Raw genomic sequence first — 18,474 nt, forward strand, 5'->3', positions numbered from 1 at the left:
AATACTTCAGCCACATGCTCGACCTAGCCATATATGCACGTCAACTGCGCGAGTTCTGTCCCAGGCACAGAATGAAACTGTGGCAATATCATCTTCAATCTGTTGAATTATTACACAAAAGTGCATCTGAAGCAAAACATTTAAAGATCTTGTCCTCTGAAATGGCTGCAAAAATCAATAATGCTTCAATATCTGTTATCTCTAAGTTCAAAAAAACCAAATAAATTCAAACAAACAAATTCAGTGACATGTCACAGTAACACACAGTGTGTTAAAAAACAGTATCATGACAAATTAGAACTACTAAGAAAAACAGTGAATATTCTGGAGGAAAAGGAGCACTGAAAACTTCTCCAGTGAATATAGACCTGTATTTCACATATGTAGTGACATCAATAGTCTAATATAAAAAAAAAAAAAAAAACAAACTTACTTTACCTTCCTCTCAAACAATACTCACTAGATGTGTGAATATTTTATTTAAAAATAGCACAAAACTGAGAGAAATTTCAACTTTTAAGGGGGTAACTGAAACAATTTTCATTTGCAGAAGTGGAAATTTGCATGTTTGTTTTTTTCCCCTGGTGCTACTCCACTGCACTTGTTAGTGAGGAAAAACAAAATGAACAACCCCAACTCTTTCTCATGTAACCCAATTACAGTAAGAAATTACAGCAGGAAAAACTTAGTCTCATATCAACTGCAAAGATAATGCTTCTGAAAGGGACACATTAACGTTTGAACAAAGTATGAGACCATTTTAAGGACTAATTAACATTAAAAGGCAGAAGTTAGATTAAGATCCAAATTTTAAGTTGAATTTGTATTGAGTAAAAATGAAACATTTTCAATAAACCCTACCATTAAACAGGAAATTGAAATTTTGCTGCTTGTTAGCACAGAAGTTTCATTTTTGAAAAGCTAATAACCAGAATTTTCACGTGAATAGAAATTATGCACAGAAACAAGAAGCAATAAGAAATATCACAAAATCAGCAACATGACAGATCTTAAAGCAGCTGCTCGTCCTTCTTGAATCTTGACTGAGATTGTTGATCAACTTTAAAGCCAAGGCATGCTATTTTCTGACAGTACATGGGAAGAATTAATAAGTATTTGGTGCCTGTACAGCCTTTCAGTTTACAAATTAAAGAGCACATGAAATAATGTTGAATCAGTTAAGAAGCCAAATATTTGATTTAAAACATTTTAAACTTCTGCACAATTCAAGAATGATTTCCATAAACGTGCACATAAACGAAAAAATAAAAGCTTGCGGTATCTAACAGCAAAATGTATTGATGCTGCTATGGATAACCCAGCTCCTAGATATGTACTTTATTTAAAAAAATATATTTACAGAATAACTAATGGCAAGAATCAATGGAATATAAATTGTTTTAAACTATTCAAGAAATAAAATGCAATTCAATATTATGCATAGATTAAACTACTTCGAAAATCTATTTTAACTTCTGTTGTACTTTATGTTACATTAGACATTTTCAGAATTTTTCATTAAAATGTAATGTAAAAATTATTTTCATAATTAAAAGCAATTTTTTTAAATGATGACATTTTATTTTGTATAAACAGATATAATTTTAACTTCTTTGCCGTAACCCCATTAAGGTTTAATACAATCTTTTTATATCTTTATAGCTTAATCTGCATATATTCAGAAAAATAAAGAATTACAGCTATTCTTTGATAACACTGCCATCTAGTGTACACTCTAAATTAGGATGAAGTATTTGATTTTTTTCATTCTGCAATTTAGTTTAAGGGGGAATGTACTCCATGTACAAACTGTTTTCAGTACCACCTCATGCATTGGAATAATGACATTTGTTCTCTTATCTGGAATGCACGTTAAATATGCAGACATATTAATTTTGAAAATACACTGCAAAACTCTTATATAATACATTCACATCTTAAGTATACCAAGATGTTTTCGATAGCCAAAAATAAAAAGAGAATATACAGCTAACATCCTAGACTCAATTTTCCTACATAGTACTCCCGGTCTTGTCATCATCATTCCCTTCCACATTACTTGTATAAATTAAACTGAAATTTGGTCCTTGAGACTGGCTAAAGTTCAGGCAAAGCTCTGAATTTCATAGTTGCATTTGGACAGTCGATTGCTTTGCTTCTTGCCTGTTCTTTCATCTTATGCTTTAAAGGTTGCACTCTTTCCATCTTAAAAATGATTTTTTGTTGAAAGATCACAGTGACAGTGTCTTCAAAAGCTTGAAGAAAGAAAGGCAGAGAGAAAGAAAGAAAGTCTTAAAACAAGAAGTACCTACGTGGTGGATCAGTAGCAGATTTAGAGCACAGGTGAAACAAATTTGATCGTTACTTGGACTGTATCTTATTTTCTTCTGAGTTTCTATAGCAGTCTCCTAAGACTCCATTTCTTACTGAACTAAACCTAGATCAATCATTGTTGATAAACTACCATCATTAAACAAGACAACCACCTTCTGCCTCAGTACTCCGAGTTTGAGCTTCAACACTTCGTGTCTTCAATCAAAAAATGTGCTTCCTAGAGCAAACCACAAAACCAGCATCCTGTAAGGGGTGTGACCAATACCTTGACTGACAGACTTGATCAACAGACTTCACAGGGAATTAAAGACTCAACACAACATTCATAAAAAAGCTACTATCTCAGGCTATATCTGACACTAGCCAGAAAAAAAAAAAAAGAAGTGAATAGCTGGCCAAATTTATGCATTTTTATGAACACTGAGGTCCTTATGTTCTTTGTACTCCAAAGTTGCTACAAGTAGCTACAAGGCTGTTGCCATCATCCAAAGTCTGGTCAGAAACCGCCTGCTTCAAAAACCTTTGGTGTCCGTTCATATGGCATTTGCCCATAGGAAACTTCACGTAGCTTTGAAACACGCACAGAATTAGGGTTCCTTCTGAAAGCACACTGAATTCCTGAGGTGCCATAAGATGACAGAAGAAAGGCAAGAAACAAGTACAGGATGCTTAAACATGTCTAAACTTGATTTTTTCCACCACTTCCTGAAGACCTCTGAAAGCTAATCCATTGACCACTCATGGGGGTGCAGACTGTGAGATGAAAAATCACTCATCTGATTACAAAAAAGTAAATGCTTGTATTAACAGATTTTTGAGGCTGTTGTCTAATAATTTCTCATGCCTCAGATCATATAACAACCTTTAACTAAAGAAGCTTGAGACAAAACCTTATGTGAAGTAGTAAGTTGCTTATTGCATCTGTAAAGCACCTGGGTCCCCACCACTACTAACAAAAACATTCACATACCACTGATTAAATAGAGTACTACAATTCTCTAGCTCCTCTATCACTTGATTTTACAATATGTATGTTTATGGTGGGTTATTCTACAAATTTGAGAGATTAAGTTTGCCAAACACTTGTGTTAACACTAAACAGCAATGATTAAAGCAGTAGCAAATTTGTTTAGGTATCTTGAGAGTAAGTTTCCTATAACTTTACATGAACGCAGACATCAAATTTAAATAATCCTTGGTTAAATTAGAGACCTAGCAAGGAAAGGTAGAAAATATTTCTGTGAGTAAAAGTGGAAATGGAAGATCTAACAATCAAGCTGACAACAGAAAACTATCTTTACTTATACAGAATAGGTATTTACACTTGACAAAACCAGAGCTCTAGAGAAAACTCTAAAATTACTTAATTCCACCCAACTCTATCGTTATGCTGCCATCTAGTGAAACAGGATAATGACTCTCCTCTGCAAGACCCTTAAAAGTTAGTCCAAATGAAAACCATTATCCCTAAGATACATGTATCACAGTGACCACTTTTCACCGGTAAATACCTTATTCTTCTGTCTGCTCCTTCTTCACCACTCCATTTTTGTAACATGCATTACAAGGTGACTAATTTTGGCCATAAGACAGTGAACATTTATACACTTAACCTGAAAAGCGAACAGGCTAACAGACTTCAATGAGAAGCCAAGGAACTAATCAACACAGATCACAGTCCAAGATCAGGAAAAAGTTAGCTATAAGAAGGTTTCACACCATTACACAGATCAGATCTTGAATTCATAGCTAGTAATACAGATAAATATTACTCAGACTTCAACTTAAATTACCATTATGGTTGTTTTCTCATTACATTTCATTAGAATGATGACTTACAAAAAACAATGTAAAACCTTTTTAAAAATTCCAGGCAGTAAAAAGGAAATGAAGAAAGTAATTACACACTCACCTGGGAAAATATATTTGCAGTTGGAGCAACTCTGTTGTCCACAATACTATATAATATTGCTAACAATCTGTCCAGGGGAAATGGCTTTGGCCCAAGGAGGTGATTGCTGGTCTGCAAGAGAAAAAAAGACTTTTCAATCCAATAGATATTTCCTGGAGTACCACAAGATGTATTTCTCACATCTTTTGAGACTCTGGGGAGGCACTATAATTCACAGTAGACTTTCATACAGCCTACTTATATATTATGGAAAACACTGAATACATGCCTATTGATCAAGATAAAGACATAGACCTAGAGCTCTATTTAACATGGTGAGAGTTCAAACTGCACAATAAATAGGAATGTTTTTGAGCTATAACAGACGATCTGATGCCAAATTTCCCGTCATTGGATTTCTAGACTTGCTTGTCCTATTAAATTACCTTGCCCAATCTAAGGATTAAAGAGGAAAGACTACATTTTATCAAAAGTAAGATATGTTAGGCTTCTTAAAAGCACACAGAATTTCTAGGTAGTGAAAAAAGAAATTTTAAAGGTTTAGATTTATTTTATTGTCTACTGACAGTCTATAATCCACAACCACTTACTGCACATAACAGTAGTTTTTACAAATCTATAAAACCATTAAATAACTTTTAAATATATTTTTGTGTGTTTTGCTTACTGAAGGCAAATACTTTACTAGCATTCACTTTTGTAAAAGGCATAAGAGAAGATTCTGCTAAAGTACTATGTATTCACTTTGAATCATTTTAGCCAAAGCCTTGTCTCTCTCGCTTACAGAGGCGAGGAGTGCAAAGTCACAACAAGAGTTCCTCATCTTAAATGCCATACTAGACTAAATCAATGCATTCAGAAACAGTGTCAGTATAGTAATGCACTCCCATCGCACTCTACAGAGATCCAGTCAAGGGAGCCAGAAGAACCCACTGGTAGATGCCCAGAGGCCAGTTGGCAAATCACTCTTCAAAGCAGCCTGAGAAAGTCCCCTCTGAAGAGTGCAGGAGCTTTGCTGGCTGCTGTAAAGACACCTACCTTTCCCTGCCTTAACCTGCAAACTGAACAGGGCCATGAAGATGATGAAGGGATCGGAGTACCCATCATCCAAGGAGAGGCTGAGAGCACTGGGATTATTTAACCTCGAGAAAAGACAGTGCTGGGGGATTTATTTCATCCAAATACCCGATAGGGAATGTGAAGATGATTGAGAGACTCCTTTCAGCAGTATCCAGTGAAAGGACAAGAGGCAATGGGGAAAAATTAGAATTCAGGAAACTATATTTAAACGTAAGAAAAAAAAAACTCTTTTACCCTAGGGTGGTTAAACACTGCAACTCATTGCCTAGGCAGGTTGTGGAGTCTCCAGCCTTAGAGATATTCAAAACTCAACTGGTCATGGTCCTGAGCAACCTGCTCTTGGTGACCCTATTTGAGCAGGGGGGTTGGACTAGACCAGAGGACCTTGTCCACCTCAGCTCTTCAAAAAAAAAAATAATAATCTATCAACTATCTCTGGAGGAATAGAAGGGGACCTGGGAGTCCTGGTGCACAAGTTGATCATGAGCCGGCAATGTGTCTTTCTGGCCAAGGGGCCACAGGTATCTTGGGGGGCATTAAAAAGAGTGCGGCCAGCATCTGCAGTACTGTGTCCGGTTCCGGGATCCTCAGTTCAAGAAAGACAAGGAACTATTGGGGAGAGTCCAACAGAGGGCTACAAAGATGATCAAGGGACTCGAGCACCTCTGTTATGAGGAAAGGCTGAGGGACCTGGGTCTGTTTAGCCTGGAGAAGACAAAACTGAGAGGGGATCTCATCAATGCTTATAAATATCTAAAGGGTGGATGTCAAGAGGATGGGGCCAGACTCTTTTCAGTGGTGTTCAGCCACAGGAAAAGGGGCAATGGGCACAAACTGGAACCTAGGAAATTCTGTCTCAACACGAGGAGAGACTTCTTAACTTTGAGGGTAACAGAGCACTGGAACGGGCTGCCCAGAGAGGTTGTGAAGTCTCCTTCTCTGGAGATATTAAAAACCCACCTGGATGCATTCCTGTCCGACCTACTCTAGATGACTCCGCTCTGGCAAGGGGGTTGGACTAGATGATCTCCAAAGGTCCAGAACTTCTAACACCTATCATTCTGTGATTCAGTGAAAATGTATTAACTGTTAATTTTTTCCAACAGAATTGTTGAGTTTTTTATATTTTTGGATGATTTTAATTTTTTAGTTTTCATTTTCTCTTTTGCTTCCTTTATACCACAGTGAAAATGTCACCATTTTGACACCAAAACCAAAGAAAACATTTTTGATCAGGAAATTAGATATGAGAACGCTTCAACTTACTGTTTTACACAGGAAACACCTTTACTACTATATTTCTATTTTCTTACAATACACTCAATCATAGGATAATTCCAGCTGGAAGGGACCTCAGGAGGTCTCTCTCCTGCTCAGAGAGGTCAGCTTAAGACCAGGTTGCTCAGGACTTTACCAGTCCAGTCTTGGAAACCTTCAAGGACAGAGACTGCACCACCTCTCTGGGAAACAGGTGTCACTGCCTGGCTCTCCTCATGAGGAAAAAGGTTTTCTTTACACCCAGTATAAACATCTCATTTCAGCTTACACTCATTGTTTCTCACTCTCTCACCATCCATCATTGTATCATATAGTCTTGATGATCTCCTTGCATGTACAGGACAGGCTGCTTTTAGGCCTCCTTTCTCCAGCTTGAACAACTGCAATTCCCTCAGCCTCTCCTTGCAGGGCAGGTGCTCCAGCCCCTCCCTGACCATTTTGATGTCTCTGCTGAACTTGCTCTGGTTTATTGATGTGTGTCCTGTACTGGAAGGGGGCAAAACTGGACAGAGTATTCAAGACACAGCCCAAAGACTGCTGAGCACGAGGGCCCTTTTGTTTCCTTTTAAATTTGTATTTCATTCTCTCTACTTTGACATCCAGTTTCCTTTTTTGTAGCTTACATTGATTTATTCTTACTAGCAGAGCAGTCAAGATTAAAGAGGAATTTCAAAAGAAAGTTTGCTTCAAAATGCTTCTGGGAAAGGACACCTCTCAAATATACCACCGGCACCTCTGTGGCATTAGTCATCAGTAAAACACAACCACTCATTTCTTCAGCAAAGCAAAAAGGTATTTCCAATACATGTTCTAGCTTTTCAAATCCAGGAGGTGTCCCCAAAGCTACCTCTCAGCTAACAAAGCAAGCAGTGTGAAAAGTATTTGAAACAACTAGTCAAAACTTTAGCATAGCACCCTCAGTCAGAATGCAGGTGTTGCATAAGGTACGAACTGTACAATCCTCTGCCCTTCTGCTTCTAAACATGCCAGTTCTGTGAAGTATATTCTTTAATATGAACAGAAGAATATCAACAAACATACAGTAATGAAAATGCATAGATTCCAAGCAGCTGGCAAGCACAATTAGCATGTAGTAATCTCTGAAGTTGTGTTTAGTATGCAGTTACTTCACAAGTTTCTTGTTCGTAATAGTATCAGCTCTCTGCTTAGGCAGAATACTATTTTGAATTTACAAATTATTTGAGAGAAATGCTTTCTTCTGGAAAAGCCAAGAGAGTTAATTCTAATAGATTGCAACTCCTAGAAGAAGCATTTAGTCTTTATTTCTTTAGCAGAAATAAATTCCTGGAAGAAGATAAATGGTTTAGAAATTCCCCCAAACAGAACATAGTAAAGAGTAAGATTTGTAAAAACCTTCCGCAAGGAGCTAAAGCAAAATATTACACAGCATAGTACTTATAAAAATGCAAGGGACCCCTCATCTCCCTTCAAAACAAAAGATACCTTCCACCTCCAGAAAGTTTTATAGCTTTCAAATTAACCATGTGTGTCCTCTATCTTCTTTCCATCTTTGGCAATACTCTCATCTAATAGTGCCAACTGGGGAAAATCTTTTTGAACTATCTGTGCTCGTGCTTTTCATCTACATTCTCAGAGTTTCACATTCCCACTGTTTAACTGGCCTAAGCCTTTCACCGTTCCACAACTGCACGCCAAGTAAGTATTCACACGCTAGAATTTCAGGAACAATAATGTGAGACTCAAAAGTGTTCTTTAAAGAGTAAAACCATAACGCAAACTAAATTACTTGCACAAAAGGGAGAAAATTCTTAACCTCAGTTTGCTGAATTTACAACCTTTTTAGCATATACTCAAAGACAGAACTATACTTCTCACTTTTTTTTAGCAGAAAGCACTTCTGAACTTCCCTGGCTGCTATACAAATGCAGCATCTTTAGTTGTAAACTAGAAACTCTGATACAAAACTAACTCTGTTAGCTGAAGCAGATATACTAGACAAACTCTTTTCCAATAAGAAAAAGACACCAACACACCTGATCTTCTGATGGACTGACATCTGAAAAAGCATACTCCTGCAAAAGCAGGTTCACCAGGAACACAGCTCACTTGTAACTAAACTGAAAATCATTGTTCCAATCAATCATGCAAAGAAACCCAACAAATTCTGGTGTTATCAGCAACAAGGCAATTAATAGTACAATAAAGTAAATTTTTTCCCCTCATTCGCAAGATTTACTTTTTCTAATAAAAAAAAACACGGCCTCTGGACTGAACACAGTTAAGAATAAAAAAATAGATTGTTTTAGCTTGGCTGTACCTAAACTTTTAAGGAAGGATTTATTTCATCTAATGTTAGCTTCCTGCCAAGTAGGTGTGTACAGCCAAACCAGTTTCCTAAGTTCCCATTATAGTCAGTAGAAATCTAATCAATATCATTTATGGTGCAATTCATCTGACCGAATGTAGAACCTACTTTAGTATGAGACGAATCACACCTTACACTTCAATGACTGCATCGGCTAGCTCTGCACTGTCTATAAAAAGACACTAGCTTAGATGCAGGCATCCACTTGGAATCAGGTGAACCTGATCTGTAAACCAGTCTTTAGAGAAGCTCCTCAGAGCAAAGGTATACTGATATAAGCTATCGCACCAACTGAAGACATGAGCCTTTACTTGTAACACTACATCTGTAATCCTTTATCCCTCTATTTAACTTTCTCTCACTATAAAATCATAATACCAAAATATGCAAGTTTACATTTTGGTGATGTAAACATCTCTGTGTAAATATCTGCATCTCTGTGTACATCAAATATTACATCTCTGTGTAAGTATTTATAAAGGTTACAGTACAGTAAAAGGAAGATAGGTCTGGAAGATCCCCTTAGGACCTGCAGTTATGTTACCCACCATCGCAGTTACGTTCCCCACCATCGCAGTTACTATCCCTCAAAAACTTTCAAAACCAGACAGTGCACTGACCTACAAGCGATTTCAGTTTCTGGCATAAATACTTAGAGCAAAATGGTCCTTACCTGTAAACTAGAAAGCAATGCATAAGCAGAGAACCACTGCTCTGTAACTAGATGCAAAGGTACTCTTCAAATGCCCCAGAGTTCCTGTCCTATTCATTAATTCCTAAGATGTGCTCCTGTTCCTTGCATGTAATCAGAGTTCAGCATAACACAGTCAACTCAAGAGATGTTTTCTGTTAACCATATTTGATTTACTAGGATTATGAAGTTCTAATTCTCTTCAAAGTAACACTAATTTTTAATACAACAAGAAGGTGCAAGAGTTACATCACTTGCAGTCTTAGAAGTCTTTCATGATTACACAAGTTAGTTGTTACAGTTGGACAACAAACCAAGCTTCTTTAACTGCACACGTCTAATCACGCTTTCAAAATACCAGTTTAATGCTTAGGTTGTAGGGTAAATGTAAAGTCTACAAAATTAGAATTAATCTAACTAAAGTAAAAAAAGTAACTGAACTCTTACTCATCTTTTTGACCAATAATTTTGTTTAATTTACATTTGTTTCCAGTTGTTTGAGTTACTCTCATTTACAGTTTGTTCTTTAGTACCTCCTTCTGTTCTGTTTTTATACCTATTCAGTAGCATTTAGTTTGCTGCAGAAACAATAATAAAATGAAAAACAATTTATCCTTAATGCAGGCACTTCTGAACACTAAGTAGTGAACTCAGATACAAGTGCATTTAACATAAACAATGACACAAGAGAACAAGATCTATGGTACAGTTAAGGTGATCACGACCTATGTATTTCTTCATCAAATCTTTCCCATTTCTTTTATACTCCTAGCTTTCCCCTCTCCCCAGTTGTTCCCATCTCATCATCCAAGTTGGAAATCTGTTGCCAAGAAAGAATAAAACAAAATAACTTCCCTGCAGAGGACACAAGAAAATAAGAACGTTTTGGTCTAAGATACAATAATTATTCCTTCTCCTGAAAATTATTTATCAACTATTTAAGTTGGGGAGATATTTCAAGAATATAGCAGTCCTGAAAATAATTAAATGCTTTGGAAGTTCTCAGGAGTTCATGTGCTAGGGACAAAACACACATGAGGTCCTGTACATGTGTGTACAGGATACATGCATTCAGAGACTTCAGAATTCTTAAAATTAAGTATCTACCTAGTGGTGCAACACATTGCAATGTTGATGTAAAACTACACTCACTTGCAATTTCACATGCAAAAAATGTACCCCCACAGAAACAAGAGAACTTGGATAAAAGTCTTTGGATAGCCAATGACTCTGTCTTCCTGAAGGGACAGGAGAAAAATTAGGGAAAAGGCTGTAGGGAGGATCAGAAGCAAAGCATTATTAGGCTAAGTATCATATTATTTTTTTTCTCATATTATTTACACTGCCTGTAGCACACAGAATAAAAGGATATGATGATTGTTCTGGCAGGGACTTAGTGCTGTCTGCACTGTTCTTCATTTACAGATTTGTTTTAAAATAAGTCAACAAGTTACAAATGTTAAAATTTAATTTCACTTTTTACATTACAATTATGAACAAACATACAGGTATTTGCTTTTCCCACCATATCAAGCCTCTGTCAGTAAAAACTGGTACACCTCCACTGAAATAAATTATATTTAGCTATTTATATTCATGAAAAGGTTAGTTAATAGTCTGACAGAATCCTAAACAACAGACAGGAGTGCAAATTTTCCAAGCCTCAACACACAAACTTAAGCTCTTATTCCTCACTGAATCACTGGGAATTAAAGTGACTTGACTTTCAAAACTACTAACCACCTAGTACTCTTAACTTTGAGAGAAATTCTGATATCTGGCTCTTCCATATCCTTTAACTAGCTTTATTATGCACATTGTTATACACAAAAATATGGCTTTAAGAGACAAATTTATTTCGTTGAAATTTAACTGTAGCATAAAAATGTGTGTATCATACAGAAATTTGTATCATACAAAACAAATGCAACAACTGTTATTTAATCAATTCTGTTGTTTCTACAGTAAATGAGGCAAAACCAGCAGTAGAGGAGAAAGAAAGTATTTGTTGCCAAGCTCAGCTTAGAAGGATAAAATACATACCTTTTCATGTTTCTTCATAAAGTTGGTCTTTCTAATTTTCCCATGATGCTGTAAACAACAGACAAAAACAAATATTATATTTAAATTACTTTATGCTCCTTCTATAGTGAAGACAGAACCAAAACAGTCAACTAAGCATTGTATGCTACATATGGTAATATGCTAGTCTGGGTCTGCTTCTTTACTACACCTCCAGTATGTGCTTCTGATGTTACTAGCAATCCTTCTTACTAGAAGCCCTAAAGTTATATTTGCCCTACTGCTTGCTTTGTTGTGGCCCAAGTGGTGCAAACACAAAAAAACCCACTCTAATTTTTTTTGGTGACATGCATAATTATTTTGTCTGATCTAATCAGGAACTGATGAGAAGAGGCAGTAAAAATCTGTTTTTAATATTACTTCATGCCACCATCCTCCTTCTACCCTCAATCATCTAATGAAAAAAGACAGATGTTTCATTTCTTTCTCTTTCCAGAGAAGCTTAAATGATGGCCACTTCATTTTTAAAATTTATCCATGCATAAAATCCATCTGAATTTTCATCGTTTATCTGCTCCATTTTAGAATTCTGATGGTATGCAAGCTGGCAGAATGACAACTGGGAAGTAAATCAATACAATAGAAAGATAGTTCAAGGTACAGGAGCTAAAGGACAAACAGAAAGGAGAAAAAAAAATAAACAAAAACAAAAACCAAAAGAACATCATTTAAAAAGGCACAACACTAAAGCAGCCTTAAGAAAGGAAGGACTTCCAAAAAAAATATCAAGTCTTCTTGGATCTCAACTGAAAATGTGAGGGCAAGACGTTTACACAAATATATTAAACAAGATGTTACAAACAAATGAGCAAAAGAAGTTAAAAAAGACAAAGAGAGACATGTAAATGATGTAAAATTCGTGGAGAGGTACATTTATAATATTCTTTTAACAGAGTTAACTGCTATTTCTCAAAATATCACATGATAAATTTTTCTACAGCCTTGAGAGGTATACTTTATTAATAAGTATACCTTATAAGCATTCTCAATCAACCAGGGAAAAAGTATCATCAATGAAGGAATTCTTTTTTTCATTTTAATGTTTAAAATCTTGTACTTTGTATTTGTGGACCTCAATACTCAGCCATGTCAAGAAGATCGCACAGTCAGTAACTGTGGCATTTCTTGACTGACTTCTGAAGAGCTTAGTATTAGGGCTTTAAGTTTCCTTTAAATAATTTTCCAGACTAAAAAAAAATTAGTTCATTCAAATAATACATATCACATACTTAGAGACAGCAAAGTAATCTTTTCATCATGCCTCTGAAAGGAGGACTGCTGTGATAATAGAGACCTGTTGGAGGGGAAAGGGATCAAGCCTGAGGTTATATGGCACGCTAGTGATGGATCACAACAAACCGCATTCATCTATTTTAAAGGTTATGTTGAGATCTCCATATGGTATACTTAAGTTATGTCAAAAGTGTTTCAAAGCAAGAGAGCAGGTGCTCTATTTCTGTACAAGCACAAAGAAATAAACCAAATCAATTATTTTTTAATCCTGTTTTCTATTAAAATGATATAATGAAGACTTCATATAGATTGCTATCCTTTTTTGTTTTAAAAACTACCTTTCAAAACCAACTTCATATTTTTCACTTAATCTACCTCAAAGCTCTTCAACTTTCACATAACTAATAGCAGCACTGCCAATTACTACTTCATTAATTATTACTTCATTGCTTTATCAGGCTGTTGGCATTTCAGGTTGCCACAAAACTGTGACTTTATCTTTAGCTGTAGTATAGCCTAGCACCTATACCAGTAGTGCAGATCAGCAGCTCAACAACCATCTTTTTGTTTGCATCCCTTTTGCTGCATAGCAGTCCTTAGTTAAATCACTCCAACAGATACTTTTCTGTAATCTACTCTGAATCTCATTACAAATCAAACAAAACCATGTTCTATTTTCACAGTCCACATGACTCAACTTGAACACTCTCCCAGAAGTGTTGGTTTTGTTGGGCTTTGAAATGCAGCTAGTTCTGAAATTCACCTTAGCACCTGATGAAGGGCTAACAGCTATCAGATGATATGCATAGCAATGGTAACTTCTGCTTCACCAGCTCCTGAGAAAAATACTCCGTATCTCTGACTGAAATACCTTCACCGTCCCTGCTTCAAAAACCTTAGAAGCTCATGTTTATTGTACAAAAATCTAGCAGGGTTCACGTGCAAGAGTGGAAATTAACATCGGAGATACTTAAAAAGGAGAAAGGAAAAAAAAAATAAATTGAGACAGTTCTTCAGTGAACACAAACAAGAAAGATGTGGCACTTCTTGATAACATCCTTTACTGACTTGAGTCTTGTAAGTTTTCTTGGTTCTTTGAGTTCCAAGACTGGTATGGAAAACCCTGGGAAAAATACATCTTCAGCAAATAAATCTCTTGCAAAGAAACTGTTTTGGCCAAGTGAAAAGAACAAAGGTTGCTCATGAAGAAAACTTGTCAATCTGCACTTAATACAAATAATCCTCCACTCTTCTCAGGAAAGCACTAGACAGAAGGGTGAAACACCTACAGCTTTCAATGTAAGATCATACCAGAAGCACGAAACCCATGCTTAAACTAATAATGTACTAGTATATCACCACTAGGAATTGCAGTAACTTCTCAAAACGTGAAGTTTTTCTTCAATAGGGAAGAAAACAATTTGTACAACTTTGTCTTGTTCTCATTTTCGTCAATTGTTCGCACCTATCCTTCATGAGTACCATACATTTATACACACATGCATGTATTAATACATAAAGTAGTAATGTAGAAAACCTTGAAGTTGGTAAAATGCATAGAAAACATAATTGGCCAATCACTTTTCTGACACATCTGTCTTCCCGCCTACATTTTGTCAAATTAAGTCCTCAAACACAATGCAATTAGACAGGCTTGAGGAGCACAAAGATCCTAGCTAAGAAAGAGACAGACTACAGACTATGGCACCACAGCATTTATTTGCAGCACGACCACAACATAGCCCAAAGACACAAAAAAAAAAAAAAAAAAAAAAAAAAAAAAAAAGAAAAGAAAATCAACCTGTTCACAGCAAGAACTTACAGAAAATGAGGTTTGGCCCATTCATGCTAAAACATGCATTACCATCATGTCAACACAACACGTGCCAGCTAATGGAACCACATCTTCTGCAAAAGCAACTGTAAGTTTCTATTTCAGAAGGTTAAAACTGTATAAATAAGCTAATGCACTATGTCATTTTACCTCATTAAATGCTAACTCAGGGAAATATACTGTTGCGGTTTGTATCTTACTCTAGAAATTTAAGTGTGTGGCTTATATCTAAGGACACTGCAGGCACTCCACTTAAATCTTTAAAAACAGAGCTGTATCAACTTACAAAAGCAAAGCACAATCGTTGTGCTGCAACAGTGTTAAGCGCGTTTTGACATGAAGAGGAAGTTGGGTTTATTAGACATTAATAATAACTAGGTGATCATTACCAAACAACACGTGATCTACAGGGAAACTTCTGATCAAATCAAATGAACCACACATAGAAACAGAGCTCAAAATGAATGGTTGACGAGTTTTAAACTAGGAAATTCAGTATGCAGGAATCCAGTAAGCAGCACCAAGAAAAAAATCTCATTACCTTAAGAAAGAACCTCTTGTCTGTCCTGACAGGATTGTAGGAGGCGAGGTAAGCAGCTATTAGAAGAAATTTGGAGTAATAAGGAAGTTCCACATGTGTATGTGCAGAAAGTCCTACAAAATAAACAGTTTGAGTCACCAAAACCCACTCTGAACACCCACAAACTTCAAACTCGACTTGTTCACATTCTTCTTTTCCTTCTCTCCTGTTCTACTCATTAACTGAGTATGGCTCCTTTCTCAACCCCATTATCATAGATACAAAAATCGGTGAAAGGCCAAGGAACGGCCCGAAGCTAAACAAAACGAACATTCTGAGCTCTTTATGGACTCATCTCAGAAACTGTTATCTGAAGCATCAGAAACTCATAAATCGCTATGATGTGATCTCCTTAAAAAAAAAAAAAAAAATTCCAGGCTAATTTAATTGAAGGTATTTTTTTCTGTCAAACAGAGCAGATGAAGAGATTTATTTCAATACCACAGCAAAGCTTTTCTCCAAGACCCAACCTCCAGTTTGCTCCAAACTCTGCCAGACAGCCCAGCCAGGAACAGGCAGGAACAGGGCTGGCATGGTGGAGAAAAGCAGTGCTGCACTTCTGAGAAACTGTTCAGCATCTCACAATTTTCAGCCACTGTTTTATTCCTACAGAAAATGTTTTCAAAATTATAAACTTGATCCAATTGACCTAGCTTTCTACAGGTATACTTCATTAAAGTCTCACACATTAAAACACACAAGAACTACAGTCTACTGAGTATTTTCCTTCTCTTTTTACTTTTACTTTGTATTTTTTTTCCCTTTACATTCTCCTGCTCTTGCCACCATAGTCACTTCTTTTATACAGCTTATGCATATGAATAGGATGATCAAACCACCTGACTTTCATCAGTTGTCCAACTACAGAGACCACTAAAGGGTCTCCTCTTGTGCCTTCTTTGCTGACAGCTTTTCACTTCAACTGTTTCTTGTTCTGTAAAGTATCTGCACCCTTATGCTTTAATCCACAATATCAGCAAATAAAGATCAAGGAATTAAATGTGCTTAAAAGTTAAGATTCAGAGCTCTCAGTGATGAGAAACATCCCAGTTGATAGCTAGTAATTATTTCCCCTCACACAGGAACAAAAGGACAGCAGTTTTAGATTTCATTTACAGTCAAGTGACTGTTTTGTATTGCATGTTAATTACAAAATGCAACACCAAATAAAGTCTTATATATATATATATACAATTCAGTTTAATACAGAAATATCTGTTCCTATCCAATTCTTCTGGTCTGCCGATATTGCATCATGCACTGATCTATTTGCTTAATTACATCCACTGTAAAATTTTTTATAATTGCTTTTTAAGCATGTTATTATCAAATGCTGTTTACCAATAAGACAATTTTTCCTAACACAGATACCTGAAAATCCTAGCAAATGTGTTTTAAATAAAGTTTCCCTTTTTGGGGTTGTTGGGTGTAAAAGTATTTCATGGTCATCTGGGCATGGAAGTAGGCAGTTTAATAAGAACACTTTGAAACAAACTCTTTTGGTTAACAATGTTGAAAAATTACTGATTATAAAGCAAATATCGGAAACAGCATGACAACTCCAATTATCTGAAGACAGCTATAAAACATGGCTGTTTTACCTACTACCTAAAGAAAAAAAATTTTGTCATGATGGATAATGTGGAGAAAGTGTCCCCAAACTAAGAACTGGTCAAAAGACCGTGACCGACCGACATCAACAGGAAAATGTTTTAGTAATCCTTCCTAAATTATAAGAGAATGCTGACAGATAATATTGAGATTATACTTTAGATGGGATTGAAAGTCAAAAATCAACAAAGCTGTACTCCTCCAAAGTAAGAATAGAAAGAATTCTTGCAATTCTGACATTTCTCTTCACCAAGAAATAAGGACAGGGTACCTGTTTTGTTTAGGAACGTGCTAATCCAGTGTAATGCACCAGGTACATTATTCCCTTCTCCCTACTCAGACAATTCTGCCAGTTGGCATGCAGAGATTTGACCATCATGGGTCAGCCCATTCCTCATCTGTTCTTACATAAGAAATACTGATATAAAGAAACCAGCTTTTACCCACAAAGGATCTTTGGAAAGATTACTCCTAGGATATATGTGCTAGGGGAAAAAATAGTTAAAGTCCGTCGTAGAACACCTCAAAAACCACAATTAGCCCGAACCGTAACTGAATACTAATAGGTAGCCTCATCTATATAATTCTATTCGCATATTATCAGATAACAGTGACCAAGTCAATCTGCAAAATACATATTTCACATTACAAGCATCTACAGAGTTACTATATCCAATACCTTTCAGTTGTCCAGGCTCTCCATCATCACGCTGTAAGCGCTCCCACTGTGAGCTAAAAGACAGATAATGTAAATATTCCCACTGTGAGCTAAAAGACAGATAATGTAAATATATAAAGATGAAGTATTTGTTAGTCTTTTAGAGAAAACTACCTGCTTGGGATATGTATATTTTAATTTCATAACACTGGCTAGGATGCAGTAAGTGAGAGAATAACTAAAAATACCAAGTCTTGCTACCTTGCACATAAGTTTCAATAATATGCAGACTATGCATATTTGAAAAAAATGCACTAAGTAGTTATAGTAAGGTACAAAAGTGAGTACAAGCTAATTGTAAAATACCAATTTCTTTCCATCCAACTACCACCAGTAAGCAAATATCAACAGCGTTCTAAGTCTGAAGAACAATGCAGAATTGGATCAAAAGTAAACCACTGACAGTTCTGATTTTTTATCTTCTTAATAACTGTTTATGCTAGTGAGAAAAATACTATAATTACTCCATAATGTAATTTTGAAGTCTATGTAAAAAACAAATCAATATTCATTCTTCACTGAAAAACTTTGAAGACATCAAGATGGATCGTTTTGTGAGTGAAAAATGTCTGCAAGTAGTTTAGTGTTTTCCTAAACAATAGCAAAAAAATTCACTTTATAACTTCCCTTAAAGAACAACATTGTTAGAGATGTCATGATTTTAGATCATCATTTTGTATACCACAAGGAGATAAAAACCACAGCTTTGTTAAAGCACCAGTGATTTTATTTTTTATTTTTTGTTAAGTTCTTTATGAGCAGTCCCTCAACTAA

At 35.9% G+C, this 18,474-nt stretch overlaps 1 protein-coding gene across 2 annotated transcripts in view; it reads right to left on the reverse strand.

Moving 5' to 3' along the window:
• Window positions 1-18,474, reverse strand: part of ORC5 (origin recognition complex subunit 5) — a gene marked incomplete at both ends in the record, with an annotated part of 71,531 nt that overhangs the window by 35,010 nt on the left and 18,047 nt on the right. For both annotated transcript variants that reach the window (XM_082498746.1, XM_082498745.1), the window contains 4 exons: window positions 4,247-4,357; window positions 11,686-11,733; window positions 15,333-15,445; window positions 17,662-17,714. In XM_082498746.1, coding sequence (XP_082354872.1) covers window positions 4,247-4,357; window positions 11,686-11,733; window positions 15,333-15,445; window positions 17,662-17,714 — 325 coding nt within the window. The remainder of the gene's footprint in view (window positions 1-4,246; window positions 4,358-11,685; window positions 11,734-15,332; window positions 15,446-17,661; window positions 17,715-18,474) is intronic.

The sequence above is a fragment of the Vanellus vanellus genome (genome assembly GCF_965231255.1).
Source record: "Vanellus vanellus genome assembly, chromosome: 1".
Classification (NCBI taxonomy): domain Eukaryota; kingdom Metazoa; phylum Chordata; class Aves; order Charadriiformes; family Charadriidae; genus Vanellus; species Vanellus vanellus.